General features: G+C 37.0%; 1 protein-coding gene across 1 annotated transcript in view; it reads right to left on the reverse strand.

The window, feature by feature from the left end:
• Positions 1-2,701: 2,701 nt before the first annotated feature.
• The window catches only part of LOC144963437 (E3 ubiquitin-protein ligase FANCL-like), a 17,996-nt gene continuing 2,821 nt past the window's right edge, over positions 2,702-17,876 (reverse strand). Inside the window, exons 4-13 of the mRNA XM_078897500.1 lie at positions 15,513-15,607; positions 14,723-14,819; positions 13,130-13,198; positions 11,901-12,051; positions 10,717-10,800; positions 9,953-9,998; positions 8,488-8,569; positions 7,280-7,396; positions 5,590-5,658; positions 2,702-4,521 (exon numbers count right to left, since the gene is read on the reverse strand). Coding sequence (XP_078753626.1) covers positions 4,492-4,521; positions 5,590-5,658; positions 7,280-7,396; positions 8,488-8,569; positions 9,953-9,998; positions 10,717-10,800; positions 11,901-12,051; positions 13,130-13,198; positions 14,723-14,819; positions 15,513-15,607 — 840 coding nt within the window. The 3' untranslated portion in view covers positions 2,702-4,491. The remainder of the gene's footprint in view (positions 4,522-5,589; positions 5,659-7,279; positions 7,397-8,487; positions 8,570-9,952; positions 9,999-10,716; positions 10,801-11,900; positions 12,052-13,129; positions 13,199-14,722; positions 14,820-15,512; positions 15,608-17,876) is intronic.

The raw sequence follows: 17,876 nt of genomic DNA on the forward strand, positions 1-17,876 counted from the left end.
GACAAGGGGGGGGGGGGGGGGGTGCTGGAGGGGAGGCGGGTAGGTGTTCCAGTCTCAGGATAGACCAAAGTAAATGTTTGTAGATAATCGTGGTCAAGGAAATATGATCCCTAAAATAAACTGGCAATTCTGTACGATGCATTAATAGATTTATAAAACAAGAAGTTCAACTAGCGTCTTTATTTCGCACAAAACTGAGGATCATAAATTCTTCTTTAAGTCAAAATAATTGTGATAGTCTTACAGTTGTGTCAGTCCGATAAATTGCTTCTTTCCTGTCTTTTAAATGGCCGCCGCGCTCTGCTCTTACGTACACGATGTGCACACCAAAAAGAGAAAGAAAAAACCCCGTTCAATGTGCGTCTTGTATTTTACATCTAGAATATGATGCACTGCACAGAACCCTAAGGACGACATGCATTGTGAGAATTGTCTTCTTTGAGAATTAAATTTACAAACCAACAAAATCGTCCGACCTTGGAGCAGTCTACCCTCCTAATCTATACGTATTCAATTCAAATTCAAGCTATTTCAATGGGGCTTTAGATGTTACCCCCCTTTGGTCAACATGGTCCTGATCTTATACAATACCAGCCGAAAATCCACAAGCTCAGAGTGAGTGGAATGTCCTGTATAATGATGGTCTTGGGCAATGGAGATCAAAATTCTTTATTGGATTCAGTAAAAAATATTCGAATTTTTAGATATATGAAATATTTTCATCCCCTGTGACACAAAGGAGTCAGAGCATGGCTGTTCTGTTCTCTTTCACCCCCCCCCCCCCCACCTTTTTCACTCCCTTTCACAAGTGTGTTAGTATTGTCTATATATATATATATATATATATATATATATATATATATATATATATATATATATATATATATATATATATATTTGACAACTAACTTCAGTCACAACGTTCATAAATATTCATTTTTCACAGCACGAGACAAGGGACAAAAAACCGCAGGAGGTGCATCTCTGTCCTGCTTTACTGAACTGCTCATTCTATCAATCACTGCATAACTAGTATAGTTTTAAACTGTGATGACTGATTTACAGTAGAAATAATATTGTCACGTGAGAAATGTTGGACAAATGGCTTTAAAAATAAAGTCATGCTATTTTTATTTTTCCATTCTCTGTGCCTCAGGGGGAGAGGGGGGGGGGGGGGGGGGGGGTGACTTTGACTCTAGGAGAAACTTCGCCTCGGTGGATTTAGAGCAATTTAATTATCCTCATTCTTGTTGCAGTTTGTTTTCTTTGTTAAAAGACTTGAGTTCTCATCAAAGAAAATAGCTGTCACAAAACTAAACATTCTAATCGGTCCAAAGAGTCAGAGTTTCCCCCCTTGAGGTGGTTCACTGTATAGGGAATGAGATTAGCGTCCCTTGATTGGACGTCACCCATAGTCTGTGACGTCACGGGCGGACAAGTTATTAGAGAGAGAACGTCATGTTGGTTGTGCTTCCGCGAGGACGAGAGACGCATGCGCACAACCAACATGACGTTCTCTCTCTAATAACTTTTCCGCCGGTGACGTCAAAGACTATGGGTGACGTCCAATCATGGGACGCTACTCTTCCGTTAATCTCATTCCCTATAAAAACTGTATAATGTCACTTAGTAAAACTGATGCCATTGCCAAAATTATGAGGCTTTTGATAAAGTTTATATGTTTGATTTTGAGACATGTCGTATATACTTTCTGAGAAAGTGAAACTAAAATGTCATATTTCTGGCCATGCATTCCAAATTAAAAATCCTTTTTAGGTATCTGGTTCAACCCATCCAACATAAAACCCTTTTGACGCAATGGGTCCCATATTCCAATTCCTGTGTTTGTAAGTTTGGGATAGGAAAGAAAGAAATATGTTGGACTGTAATTGTAATTTAATCTAAATCTTCATCTTACTGATGAGGAATAATATATTTTTCAACGAGTATGGGTGAATACAATGGTTTAAATTACGACAAATCTTTAACATATGGTTATTCTGAGGCTGAAATAAAATAAAATATTTTCTTTTAAACAATTTTGTTGATTCCAATTATTTTAAAACATTTTCATGAAGACTTTATTTTCCATAACGACAATTGGCCGCGCTGTTCTGTTTTTGTTTTGTTTTGAAGGGTTTTACGGCGCTTGCAACAAATTAAGGTTATATCAGCGCCAGTAAAAAGAAAGAAAATGGGATAGTAATACGTTCTAGAATTACAATTAAAGCATCCAAGAATAAGGCAGACAAAGGGGAATTGGTTAAAATAGAAAACAGATGTAGATTCCAAGAGCACACCATCAATGTGCTTAGTTTGAGATCACCTAAAAGTCTCATCCAGACAAAAGCACAGGTCCCTATTAAGAGGAATACACTCAAATGTTTACAAATCGTATATAATACATCAACAAAACGTAATACAGAGATGATTTACAAGGAAAAAAATATCATCTCCCAGAACTATACATTTGACTGTTTCCCTCCCAGCCAGGGCCAGGACAAAACCAAGTAATCTCATTCCAAGACAGAGAGATTGTTGGAAAACAAACACAGGGGGATATAAGACACAGTATGTACCCCCCTGCCCACTATGGGAGGTCAGGAACCCCACCCAGGCACTGCTCTGTAGTGACACCCAGTTACACTCTCGTGTAATTTTGCTTATTTTATGTGCAAACACGAATGTCTTTGTGTCTATATAATAATAATAATATATCTTTATTGTCCTCAAAAAAGTGGCAATTTGTCATTTGGTTACACATTTATAACAATATAATATTGACAGAGACACACTCACACAGATGCACACTAGTAACATAGTAGTCATCGAAAAACAAAAAAACAACAATATCATCATCACCATCTTCATCATCATAACAATGTGTAAAGTAAATACACTGCAAGGTGAAGGCGACATCAAAATGGGAATACCTGTTATGCAAGGATAGTAGGTAATGAGCTCAATCAACCATCCAGTTATCATGCAAGTTAAGGTTAAGTATCTTCATCTCTTGTGCGGCTATGTGGTCTTGTGGTATGACACTCGCTTTCGGATCGGAAGGTCCTGGGTTCGAGCCTCGCGCTCAGCGCATAATTGAGTCCTTGGAAAAGGCTCTTTACTCACATTCTCTCACCATACTCAGGTGTAAAATGAGTACCTGGTCGTTAACAGCGTTGTCTTTGTCCGAAAAATTGTAATATTGCCTAACAGGCGTCATGTCCCCGTCCTTCATGTTAAATGTTGCTGTTGACCAGGGACCCCTTGTAAAGCACTTTGAGCACATTTAGTGGATATTGTGCTATATAAAGCTCAATTAAAAAAAAAAAATTTTGTAATGTAAATGATGCTGCTCGAAGCTCGAAGAAATAAATACGTAACAATAAGAAATTGGATGTAAGCTTCAATTTAATACACAAAAACGGATATGAAATGGACAAAACAGGATGAATGAAACACGACAGATGAATGAGATAAAGAGATAATTATCTCATTCGACTGTAGTGTTTGATTCATCCTGTTTTGGTGATAAAGGGGAAACCCGAAACATTCATTTTATCTGTTTTCGTATAGTAAATTGCAGCTTACATTCAATTTCTTATTGTTATTTATCTATTGTAATGCACTAATTAATTTATAAAGCGTGCAGAATCTTCAAAGTGCTCTAATGTGCTACCTGTACAAAGACAATAGGTAACAAAAAATGCATACGATGTTACTATTAAAAAAAAGCCTGCCTGAATGGGAATGTTTTTTCCATTGTAACATAATATTACTGAACTGGGAGGTGTCTTTGATTTCTTTGTCCAATTTTATACACACTTTAGAGGCCCTGACAGAGAAAGATTTATCAGCTAAAGAGAGAGCTAGATATCTTAACTCTCTCGAGTTCATATGCAAGGAAAATCAAACAAATTTGTTCGATTTTCCACAAGGGTGAACTCAAGAGTGTTAAAGGTCTAATAAAAAAAGAAACGATAAATATAATCGATGGTGAAACAGAATTTTATGTACATTGTTATGAATTAAAAATAAGGTTAACAAAATACAAAATGAAACTGGGTATACCTGCCTACTTGAAAATTTCAAATTCAGTAAGAATAAGAAATACAAAATTCATCAGTAATTAATGGTCAAATTTCAGTAATACTAAAGCAAAAAAAAATAATGATAGATACACCCTTTTATATATGTAAAATAAACTTATCATGTTATATAGGCCTACTACTTAGGATCGGCTGGGCATTGCCAATGACCCCCGCGATAATAATATGCTTATTGATGACCTACGTTCGACACTGCACTGTGTCTACCGATGAGGGTAAAGTTTCCATGTGTCGATGACATGACGTCACTTGTCGCCAGCCAACGAGGCATTGAGATTTTTTATTGTAGGATAACGTTGCGACCATTTGCATCAGTTTACGGACGGTCCGTAATAATAGGCAGGTATGACTGGGTGACTGTGTCTGTCTGGTTGTGTCTGATCTATCAATCCATCTGTATCTTGACCCGGATTGGCTGTGGAAGAATTTGAAAAGATAATGTGACCCACCTTGTCAAACTGGTAATATGTAGAAGTAAAATGATTATAAATATGAATTTGTTTTTGTTTGTTGAATTTATAACAGAGGGATCAGATGTAGATCCCAAGAGCATACCACCAATGTACTTAGTTTGAGATCACCTATAAGTCTCATCCAGAGACAAGCACAAAATCCAACAAAGAGGAATACACTTAAATGCATACATTATACATTCAAAATAACAAATATAATTATACATATTAGAGAGATGATTTACAAAGAAAAAAAATATCATCTCCCAAAACAATAACTATGCATTTGACTGTTTCCCTCCCAGCCAGGGTATCCGGCCAGGACAAAACCAAGTAATCTCATTCCAAGACAAAGACAGAAAGTATGTTGGAAAACAAGTCATAGAGGGATAGAAGACAGTATGTACCTCCCTGCCCACTATGGGAGGTCAGGAACCCCATCCAGGTTCCTTGTTTTAATTCGCTGGTCAAAAAATGATAATCCTTAGGCATACAATAGTCATTTCCATATATTTAACAATCTAATGTTGCATCTGTTGCTGCTTCACTTGTTCTTTTGTAGCTGATTTTTCCCTCTTGAGGAATTCTTGAATAAATTCTGTTTCATAGCGAGGAGTAGAATCTGACTCCGTGATAAACACGCCACCTAACATCTATGTGCCCAGGGATCCTCTTAAATCAGTCTTATTATTTTCCCTCACTTTACAAAAGACTCCTTTCACATCCACAATTGTGAATTCGCTGCGTTTGTGTGTGTGTGTTGAACCCGTGACCTCAAGAAGTCAGGGAGAGAAGGCTCTAGTTAGACTAAGCTTTGAAGCGACTTTTTTTGAGGGGTCGTGGATAGCTCATACGGTAGAGTCACGGTCTTCCTAGCCAGGCGGAGTTGTTGTACCAGTAAGGTGAGGGTTCGAGCCCCCATCCCTGCTGCGAAGTTTTTATTCTCTGTCGTCTTCTGGCACTTTCCTACTCACTTCATTTCTTGTTGTTATCAATTGGAATAAAGAACAGTGAGGAGTCATAACTCTTACCTTGCTACAAAATGGACACTCCCCAAATATGTAGTTGAAGCTCTGTCTACACGAAGAATTCCGAAGCCACTGGAAAAGTTTTAAAAATCACATATGAATTTTAACATTTTAATAAAGCTACGTCACAAATTTTCTACTAAAATTTTGAACAAAATATAAGAATCTGGACTTTAAAAATTTGAATTGACCAAATTCGATTCTCTAAAATTTTACATTTATACTTTTAAAAAAATAATTGAGCTTTATATATCGCAATATCCACTAAATGTGCTCAAAGCACTTTACAAGGGGTCCCTGGTCAACAGCAACATTTAACATGTAGGACGGGACATGCTGCCTATTAGGCGATATTACAATTTTTCGGACAAAGACAACGCTGTTAATGGCCAGGTACTCATTTTACACCCGAGCACAGTGAGAGATTGTGAGTAAAGAGCCTTTTCCAAGGACTCAACTTTGCACCGAGCGCGAGGCTCGAACCCAGGACCTTCCGATCCGAAAACGAGTGTCATACAACTAGATCACATAGCCGCACAACTTAGGTGATTGATATCTGTTAGATTTGATTCTTTGTAACTAATACCATCCACTGGTGTAAAATGAGTACCAGGCCGTTGACAGCATTGTCTCTGTCAGAAAAAAAAATTGTAATATCGCCTAACACTGCCGTCTTATTACTAGTAAAACTACTGTCTTTTTGATGGCAGCACAGGCGTCATGTTTCGTTCAACATGTTATGTGTTGCTGTTGATCAGGGACCCCTTGTAAAGTGCGTTGAGCACATTTAGTGGATATTGCGCTATATAAAAGCTCATTTAAATTTAACTGTTATCACTGACACTCCAGCAAGAAAAAAAAAATTAAAAACAAAAAAGGAATCTTAAAAAGGCAGAACAGGCACAGGCAACAAACAAAAACAGAAGTTCTGGATATTTCCTTACATAAATCTTATTACTCGGATCATTTGCTTTAAAATGAGTTAGAATCGATGAAATACAGATCAATTATTGGTCATGAATTCGATTTGTACAAGACAGCAAAAGTTTTCAACAGCATTAATCAAAATATTTGGTTCCAAAAATCTGAATACCCCAGAACTTGGCTTTAAAAAAATTTTTAAACCTAAAAAAAGAACCCTCTCTAAATGCTTATCAAATCAGAGCTGCCACATAGTGGCTTGGACAATATTGGTCATACAGATAATCTTATTAATAATAATAATAATATATCTTTATTGTCCTAAAAAAAGTGGCAATTTGTCATTTGGTTACACATTTATAACAATACAATATGGACCAAAAAAAAAAAAAACCCCAAAAATACCGGCATCAACAACAACAACAACAACAACAACAACAACATCATCATCACCATCATCATCATCATCATCACCATCTTCATCATCATCATCATAATATAATTTTTACTTTAGTAATGTTCTTCATTTTTTTTTTTTTAAAAACACTATTTTTTTTCTATTCTAGTTGATTTTTTTGTTTATAAAAACCGATTATGTAATTGTTTCAAGGGGGTTAGAGTGTTAGTAGTGTTTGGCCATGTGAGCTTCTATTTTGGCCACTTTTGAAGTCAAAATTGGCCACGAAGAACACTGGATATTTAGCATATCTGGAAAAGAAAAAGATCTGTATAAGGTACACTCTGACACAATATAATAGTCTTAACAGTTTACCTCATACAGACAAGTATAGTGAAAGGCTTGACTACAAGACTGGTATTGGCAGGTGATGTCTGGGACCTCCTCTCCTAGTTGGTGACTGTAACAAATGCCGCAATCTACGCTCAGGTCCTGAAAACAAAATAAATAAATAAAAATAAATAAATGAAATTCCCTTAATTCATCCCCAAGGGGAAATTTGTCTTTAGGAGCTATTCCAAGGGAAGACTGGGATAACCCAGGGACCAGCCACTGTGCAGCCTCGCAAAGTGAGCTAGGGCGAGGTGACTTGCTCAAGGCCACACAATGAGGCGGGTACCTTTTGGGTATGAAGCAAAGACCGTACTGCTGAGCCATGCTGGTTAAGTAACACAAAAATCGGACGTCTTTTGTAAATGAATAAAAAAAATCTAGAAGGAATTGGTACCAAAAAAAAAAAAGTTTATACAGTATACAGTAAAAAAAATCATTCCGTGAAAAAAATAAAGGTATTCATGACTTTAAGAAGAGTTAAAAAGTGGGGAGGTAGACACTTTGAGCAAGATTCAAATTTTTTAATTTGGCGGAAGATATAGAATTAAGAATTTTTTTTTTTTATATAGGGGCTGGAGAAGTTGATATCATATAAGAATCATTAAAAGAGTAGAAATGGGATAGCTAAAAAAAACCTCGTATATCTCTAAAAATTAGTTTAAGAACTCATACAAACAGATATAAGTAGTAGCCATCAATTGGTTTGTTTAGTATTAAATTACTTAAAGATCATAGAGAATGACTTTGGTGTGCAAATCTACTCCATAGTATGACTGTACCCATGCGGCTATGTGGTCTAGTGGTATGACACTTGCTTTCGGATCGGAAGTTCCTGGGTTCGAGCCTCGCTCGGCACATAGTTGAGTCCTTGGAAAAGGCTCTTTACTCACATTCTCTCACCGTACTCAGGTGTAAAATGAGTACCTGGTCATTAACAACGTTGTCTCTGTCCGAAAAAAATATAATATCGCCTATAGGCGTCATATCCCGTCCTACATGTTAAGTGTTGCTGTTGGCCGGGGACCCCTTGTAAAGCGCTTTGAGCACGTTTAGTGGATATTGCGCTAGATAAAAGCTCAATTTAACTTAATTTACCCACCACTTATTGTCGGATGGTATAGTTGATTTAGTATATGACCACCTAACTAATTTAATTCTACAAATGTATTCAACGTTACAGCTGTACCCACCTCTTTCTTTGTGTCAGATGGTGTCGGAAAATCAATTTCCAACACTTCTTGTAAGTTATTGAGTAGTGATCTGTCCAAGTCCCTGCCAAAACATATAACGATGATAATCATGAGCCAGGGCTATGGAGCCAAAATTGCATTATTGAATCATTGTTACTGCTCTCATTGTGAACAAAATTTTTTTTTTTTTAAATTGAGCTTTATATAGAGCAATAGCCACTTAATGTGCTCAAAGCTCTTTACAAGGGGTCCCTGGCCAACAGCAGCATTTAACATGTAGGATGGGACATGACGCCTGTTAGGCGATATTACAATTTTTTGGACAAAGACAATGCTGTTATCAGCCAGGTACTCATTTTACACCTGAGTACGGTGAGAGAAAGTGAGTAAAGAGCCTTTTCCAAGGACTCAACTATGCGCCAAGCACGAGGCTCGAACCCAGGACCTTCCGATCTGAAAGTGAGTGTTATACCACAAGACCACATAGCCGCACAAAGTTTAGGTCTATGGGTTTAACCTCATAACGGCCAACTTTTCAAAGAGCTAAAATGAGACACCGAACACACGATATCGTCATCACCCAAAACAGCAGTATGTTTGGACTATTCTAGAATGTTATCCAGATTTAGAGCTTTTTAAGTTCATTGTTTTAATTTGCTAGTCAACAAAAGCACAATCCAGTGGTCATGCAAGGGTCTTTTCCATAAATGTGACCGAACGTCTCAAAACGGTATTAAGTCAGAATGATTAAGATGTTGAAAACTGAATTTGTAACCAGAAATATCAGACTTGCGTTGAGTTTATATTTATATAACTAATTGAGGAGAATGAATATCATATTTTAGAGGGCTGAATACCAATAATTCATATTTTTGACCACTTCAGCTTTAATTTGACTTTTTAGCATCTGGTTCATCCCGACTTAATACCATTTTGAAACGTTGGGTCACAAATAGAGGTGCCTAAATGAATAAGGGAGTAAATCTGACTCATGAATGAACAACACAAAACAAACGACGTTTCGGCCCTTGGCCTTTATCAAGTAAACACAGAATACATATATATATTTATATTAGATTGTCATAATAATATAGTCGAAAATTTGTAAAAACACGCACACACATTTACAAATTTTCGCCTATATTATTATGACAATCTAATATGTATTCTGTGTTTACTTGATAAAGGCCAAGGGCCGAAACGTCGCTTGTTTTGTGTTGTTCATTCATGAGTCAGATTTACATCCTTTATCTTTATCTCGGTCTTTTCCATACATATAAACAACCCCCATTTATTTATTTTTTAAAATTCTGCTCCAGATCGCTAAATTGGGACAGTCACGATTTCATCAGGACGGTTGGCCGCTATGTAATCTGAAAATTAGTGGATTGAATTATTTGAAAGAGATTTAGTCTTTCAATTCAGGATCAAACAAACAAAACAAAAAATCAATATCGTTACATACCAGAGATGCAAATTGATGTTCAACTTCTCCCTCAACGGTGCAACAACTGAAAAGAAAATGAAATTTCAATAAACTACAAGCATATCTGTTTTTCGTTTGTTTGTTGCTTTAGGTCTCTTCCAACACAATTGAGGTTATATGAGAGACCGCTGAAACAAAAAAACAAGCAATCTAACAAAAATAGTACAAATGTAAATCAAAATCATAACCTAAAGATATCATAAGCTAAATTACAAATAACCAAGAACAAACAGGCAGAAGATTTACAGAAAAAAAAATATCCCCTGTCAAAAATACAATCACAAACCAAAGAAGCAGAATAGGCTAGTAAAGAGAAGAAGAAACGACATCACTATCGGATCGTACACCCATGCGAACATCATAGGTATATGATTCAAGGGTGATGCTCCCATCCAACCACCCGCAAGCATATCTGTCAAATGTTATCAAAATAGTAACTAAGTCAATACATTTCAATCAGGTTTATTCTTAAATTGCATAATCAATCAGCTTATTTGCATCACAAACTCAAACAGACGAGTTGGTTTTTTAAAAATCTCTTTATTACCACTACACCTAATCGCAATCCGCTTGATTAAAACATTTGTTGAAATTTTTTCTGAGGGTGAGCTATACAAAACGAAAAATAACCATTAAATCTGATTATTGTTGGTGGATGTTTCTAGGCCTTAAAGTTGTGTTATCATTTATGATTAAAGCTATTCAAAAATACCACATCAATGTCAAAATCTCCATGGACTGACCAGATTCAGCCCCAAGTAATCGACACTCCGGCAGACTTGATGGTTGTATGGGATTGATAACAATGTGAAGTGACAGGTTCTGTCCTAAGAGATAGAGAGACAGAAAAAAGAAAAAAATAAATATCACAAACTATTATAAACCCAATGGAACCTGTGCGGCTATGTGGTCTAGTGGTATGACACTCGCTTTCACATCGGAAGGTCCTGGGTTCGAGCCTCGCGCGCGGCGCATAGTTGAGTGCTTGGAAAAGGCTCTTTACTCACATTCTCTCACCGTACTCAGGTGTAAAATGAGTACCTGGCCGTTAACAGCGTTGTCTTTGTCCGAAAAATTGTAACAGGCGTCATGTCCCGTCCTACATGTTAAATGTTGCTGTTGACCAGGGACCCCTTGTAAAGCGCTTTGAGCACGTTTAGTGGATATTGCGCTATATAAAAGCTCAAATAAAAAAAGCTCAAATAACCTCAGTATGACAGTGATGGTGGGACCAGCCTAAAATCCCTATTAAAACCGAGTCCTCTTATATCCGATTTCAAGAGAAATAATCAATCCCCCCACCTTCTCTCTCTAATTCAAGCTGACCATTGTGCGTGTGTGAGAGTCTATTGTCCTATAAATATTGTCTCACACACACACAATCATAAACACATGCAGAGTACTTACGAACTAGGACTACTCTAAATTGTTGCTTTTAGCTGTAGGCTTACCTGAGAGTAATCTAGGCATATGCATTCTATTTGGAGATATCAAGTGGGTTTCAGCGCCCCTGGTTATAACCTCGACTACACCAAGGAGAGAGACCAGTCCCTTTCTTTGCCAGGCAAGTGACTTTAGGGGGCAGCGTGGCTCAGCGGAACAGTCTTTGCTTCGTACCTGAGAGGTACCGAGTTCGATAACCTGCCGCTGCGCTGTGTGGCCTTGAGCAAGTCACCACCTCGCCCTAGCTCAATTTGCAGCGCTGCACTGCGGCTGACGCCTGGGTTATTCCAGTCTTCCCTTGGAATAGACCCTAGAGAAAAATTTCCCCTATGGGATGAATAAAGGGAATTTTATTTATTCTTTTCATTTATTTATCAAGAGGCTACAAGATATTTGATGAGAAAAAATATAATTTGAAATAATTCCAGTCTCGCCATTATAAGGTAAATACTAATTTTAGATATGAGGTTACCAAAACACTTACCCAAAGCAATTCTTCTATAAGTGCAAGAATAATTAGGTTTTTCAGGTTCCAAAACCCATGTATTTTTGTCAATTTCTTCGACTGTGTTCCAAAATTCTTGATAATTATCCAGACGTTCTTCAAACTGTAGAATTAGATCGTTTAGTTGAGCCTGTTGATTGAAAGGACAAGAAGAAATCGTGAGAGTCATAAGGGTCTGTGGAGAACCATCAGGTATTCAAATATTTTGTTTTCATTGAAAACGTTGAAAATAATACTGAGCAAGTCAAGTCATAAATATGAGAAGGGGAGGAGGAAGAAGAAGAAGGGGGAGGAGAAGAAGAAGAAAAAGAAAAAGTTAAAAAGAAGATGAAGAAGAATAAGGATGAGGAGGAGAGGAGGAGGAGGAGAAGAAGAAGAAGAAGAAGAAGAAGAAGAAGAAGAAGAAGGAGAAGGAGAAGAAGAAGAAGAAGAAGAAGAAGAAGAAGAAGAAGAAGAAGAAGAAGAAGAAGAAGAAGAAGAGAAGAAGAAGAAGAAGAAGAAGAAGAAGAAGAAGAAGAAAGAAGAAGAAGGAGAAGAAGGAGAAGAAGACAAAGAAGAGAAGAAGAAGAAGAAGAAGAAGAAGAAGAAGAAGAAGAAGAAAGAAGAAGAAAAGAAGAAGAAGAAGAAGAAGAAGAAAGAAGAAGAAGAAGAAGAAGAAGAAGAAGAAAGAAGAAGAAGAAGAAGAAGAAGAAGAAGAAGAAGAAGAAGAAAAGAAGAAGAAGAAGAAGAAGAAGAAAGAAGAAGAGAAGAAGAAGACACAAGATGAAACCTCTATATCTTTTACAAGTTTCCGATAGAATGTCAGACCTGTAAATGGTTGGTGAAAAAATTGTCTGAACTTTTTGAACACGAGAAAATAGACACAACAGGACAAAAATATGGATTAATTAATAAACACAACATAGATATGACACATCAATTGACTAGTCAAATCATGTCATTTTCCCCTACTTATTTATAATGAGGTCCATATTATATGGTAAAAAAATTTATATTTTATGATTCCAGACTTCAGGCATTGCTATCTGGATTGGAAATAGTGTGGTGGCTTTGGTCACCGATCTATTTCTAACAAAAATAAAGATTCTTTGAGCCTTTGTCCAAAAATCTAAAATTTAAAGAAAAAATCTGAATTTGGTCAATTTGGCTCCAAAATAATCAGTGTATACCAATTGAATCTGTATCAGTGTGAAGTCAGGTCTACTTACTGTTGATGACCAGTGAAAATCAAAATCTTGTGGAAGATCGGCAACACATTTTGGTCGTGCTTGAAAATTCTGTTTAAAAAAATTGAGGTGAAAATGAGTTAACAAAATCATAACAGTAACAGCCATAAATAGATCAGATAAATTGCAATTCCATTTATAATTCAAAACACAAAACCTCATTTTGTTTTATGTTGGAGCGAACCAGAAACCAAACACGGCTGATATTTCGATAATAGTGACCAACCTTTTCAAATTGAAAACTGACCTCAATGACGGAATAACATGGGTAAAATCATCAAATTAGTTATAAAATACTTCAAGTAGGCTGTAAAGTAAACCATATATATTGTCCGGTAATGGGGTCTAGTGGTATGACACTCGCTTTCTGATCGGAAGGTCCTGAGTTGAATCCTTGGAAAAAGTTCTTTACTCACATTATCTCACCGTACTCAGGTGTTAAATGAGTACCTGGCTGTTAACAGCATTGTATCTGTTGGATAAAAATTGTAATATCGCCTAACAGGAATCATGTCTTATTCTACATGCTATGTGTTGCTTCAGGGACCCTTTGTAAAGCACTTTGAGCATGTTAAGTGGATATTGCCCTATATTAACAAATTCACGCTCAAAATAAATGCTAACGTCAATTCAATGGCATCTCTGTCTGAACCATACACTGCAGATACCTTAGTAATGAATAAGATGAATGGGTAAGAATAGCAATATAAATTTATTAATAAGTTCTAAAAGAATTAATTATACATTTACATGAGTAAAGTATACATTTTCTGGAATGCCTGAAGTAAGTTTTGAGTCACAATGATCAAAAATATAAAATTTGAATTATTTTCAAGTTAAAAAAAAAAAAATTGAAAAAAAAGAAGATTTTTCGACATTTTTTAGTAACTAAAATTTCATAGTTAAGAATCTAAATAGAATTTTTACATTTTTTTTCTATCTCACGGTGGTAGTGATAACAAAGTAGATAGAACTCTAAATCCTGACAAAAAGAAAACCATTATCCATCCCTTGTGAATTGAATTTTTTTTTCTGACACCCCCCCCCCCCCCCGCCCCCCCCCCCCCAGTTATTGGGTAGCTGATTTTGTTATATTTTTGGGGGAAAATACTTTGCAACAGAATAGGGTGCTATCCAAAGGTAGCAAGCAATTGCTATTTCCATTTCACGCTATAGAAACCGGGATAAACTCCGGCTCCATAGGCCTAAAGGCTCTGAAGGACTCTCACTCACTCACTCACTCAATCCCATGACCTTTACGTTAAGACTCATGCTACTTTCCCAAATCTTTGTTAATTGAGTCATCACTGATGTTGCCATTGCCATTGCAATTCTCTTTCGAATTTCAATTGTGCTAGTCCCATCTTTGCTTCGTGTCACACCTAGATATTTGAATGTCGTGACCTCTTTTAGAAGGACTCTACATCAACATAAAACTTTTTCAAGAGAAAAAATTACTTTTTAAAAATTCGCAATATTGCAATAGCTCTGCCGTTTTATACACAGTATGTGCTATATGGTTGACGTTGCATATACTGTCTTTTTAAAAACAACGGCAGAGCTGTGATTGCTTACTTCCTTGTTGAAATTCACTCTCAATTTGTGATGTCTGTGGTTCTTATCATAACTCCCTATCACTAGACTGGTAAAATTCTCAGACAATTCAGTGACCCTAAAAAAAAAAAAAAGGGTATATTAATACATAGGCAATCAGCGACAACGTAATATATATATATATCACCTATCGTCTCAAAATGGTATTATGTCGGAACGAACCAGATGTTTAAAAGCCGAATTAAATGTTAAACTGGTCAAAAATATAAATTGTTAGCATTAGCACTCTAAAATATGGTATCCATTCCCCTCAATAAAACATACAAACTCAACATAAGTCTGATATTTCTGAATATAAATACAATTTTCAACATCTTAACCAACCCAACTTAATACCGTTTCGAGGCAAAGGGTCACATATACAAGTAAACAAACAACATGGAGGATGGATGCGGAATTATAAAATCAATTACTGTCTAAAATTTTGTGTTTTTTAAAAAATAATTGCTCGGTTGAAAAACAAGGTACCTTAATAAAAATTAAACAAAAAGAAAAGACAATTGAAATGTTAACACTGATTGGAGTTTATGTTTATTTTTTTTAAAGCTTTTATGGTATATGCCACATTTTTAGACCATATCAGTGCCAGTAGAGAGAAAGATTAAACAAAAATACAAAAGTTTCTTATTTAAAAAAAAACACAACTGATTTTTGGGTTAAATCTACACATTATTGATAAATATATAAGCCATGCCTTCCAAAAAGAGAAAATTATTTCTTCATCCTAAAGTTACAATCAAGAGCTAATTACTTATTCCAGCCAATGTTCTGTAGTTGAGTGAGTATGTTTTGATTGTGGTCAATCCAAGGTCTTTCTGTAGTCCCAGTGGCTTGAATACATTTTTCCTAGGATAAAAATGGCAAAAATAAGACAACAGATTGGCATACTTATTTTGATTTTGCCTCTTACCCTCCCCCCCCCCCCCCCCCCCCCCCCGGCATTCTCTATCCCATAAAAAACATATAAAACACTTTTCACTCCATTCCATGCGTACAAGTGATCTGGCCTTGTCCCCTCTTTACGACTAGAACTCTTCAAATTCCATTATTGTTTGCAGACAGGTATTCATTCAAACCTGTGTTTGTTTTTTTTTGTTTTTAAGGGTTTTACAGCGCTTGCAACGCATTAAGGTCATATCAGCGCCAGTAAAAAGGAAGAAAATGGGATAGTAAAAAGTTCTAGAATTTCAATTAAAGCACTCATGAAAAAAGGAAGACAAAGGGGAATTGGTTCAAATAGGGAACGGATGTAGATTCCAAAAGCACCCTATCAAAGTACTTAGATTGAGATTACCTAAAAGAATCATCCAGATACCAGCACAACTCCCTACTACGAGGAATACACTCAAATGTTTACTCACATCATATATAATATGTAAACAAAACATAATACAGTCATGCCCGAGAGATGATTTACAAGGAAAAAAAAATTTCTTCCAAAACGAATTATAGATTTGATTGTTTCCCTCTCAGTTCAGCAAAGGCATCCGACCAGGGCCTGGACAAAACTAAATAATCTCATTCCAAGACAAAGACAGAAAGCAAGTTGGAAAACAGATATAGGGGGATAGATGACACAGTAAGAACCCCCCCCCCTGCCCACTATGGGAGGTCAGGAACCCCACCCAGAAACCTGAGTTTAGTGAAGCAATGTGTGTAAGGGCATAAAGAGGGGTTCGGGTTTAGCTATCTACGAGGGCTCTTTCATAATTAACCGAAAAATGCCTGCAAAATCCGCGTTTTTTATGCTATCAACAAAATTCTTGCACGTGTTCATACCTTGACTCGTCCTTCATTTCCTACGTAACAGCCAAGTCTGTCGACACACTTCTGCCAACGCCGCACCATGGAATAGATACCCTCCCGGAAGAAATGTCCGTCAAGGTTTTGTAGCCATTTCCGCACATGGTCAACAAGCTCTTCATCGACATCAAAGCGCTTTCCTGCCAGCTCACGTTTCAGTGGCCCAAAGAGGTGATAATCAGATGGTGCGAGGTCTGGACTGTGTGGTGGGTGTGGCAAAATCTCCATCCATATTTCTCTAGCCAACCTTGCATCACTCGTGCTGTGTGGGATGTAGCGTTGTCGTGTTGCAAAATGACCCCGTTGGTCAACTGCCCTGGGCGCTTTCTGCGAATGGCCTCCCTAAGCTTGTCAAGAGTTTGGCAGTACCTTGCAGCATTGATTGTTTCTCCAGGTTGTAAGGTTTCGAACAGAATAACACCACGACTGTCCCAGAAAACAGTTCCCATTATTTTCTTTGCTGACCGCATGACTTTGAATTTCTTCGCGACAGGTGAGGATGGATGTTTCCATGTCATCGAATCTTGCTTTGTTTCTGGGGTGCAATGGTGCAACCAAGTCTCATCACCGGTTACTACGCTGTCAAGAAAAGTCACATCGTACCCTAGAAAGTCTCCGCCGGCGTTGGCAGTATGCCCGTGAACCCTGTGTGAGCTCTTGTTTCTTCTCAAAAGTTCCCTGCAGATGTTCAATCTTTGTTCTTTATGATTGTCTGTCAATTGCTTAGGAACCCATCTTGCGCTGACTTTTCTGTAGCCAAGTTCATCAAATACAATTCTATGGGCAGAAGTTTCCGAAATTTCAAGACTGCTTGCGATTTCATGAAGTTTCAACCTACTGTCTTGACGAATAAGCTCATCAACTCGCTTCACATTGTCTTCTGACGTCGCAGTTATCGAACGCCCTCTCCCTTCCCTGTCTGTCAAGTCGGAATGGCCGGCTTCAAACAAATTACACCAGTGATAGACTTGTGTACGGCTTATAACATGCTCACCATATACACTCTGAAGTTCTTTATGAATTTCGGTAGGATTCAGACTTTTGGCGTTCAAAAAACGTATGACAGCTCTGATTTCCTCCTTTGACCAAGTTTCAAGGTGGGCCGCCATCTTTAAAATCGTCTAGAAATTCATTGTGCAAAATAATGCACTTCATAATTTCTGGGAATATCAGTAAGGAAATAAGGAATATCATGTCGTTTTCAGAATTTAAAAATCTCCACTGGTTGCTGAGCAATGGGCATTTTTCGGTTATTTCTGAAAGAGCCCTCGTAGCTACTGACAGTCCAATGTTTCTTGAAATTGTTACAGTG

This window comes from Berghia stephanieae, chromosome 1, assembly GCF_034508935.2.
Source record: "Berghia stephanieae isolate SIO BIC M18660-M18661 chromosome 1, UCSD_Bste_1.3, whole genome shotgun sequence".
Lineage (NCBI taxonomy): Eukaryota > Metazoa > Mollusca > Gastropoda > Nudibranchia > Aeolidiidae > Berghia > Berghia stephanieae.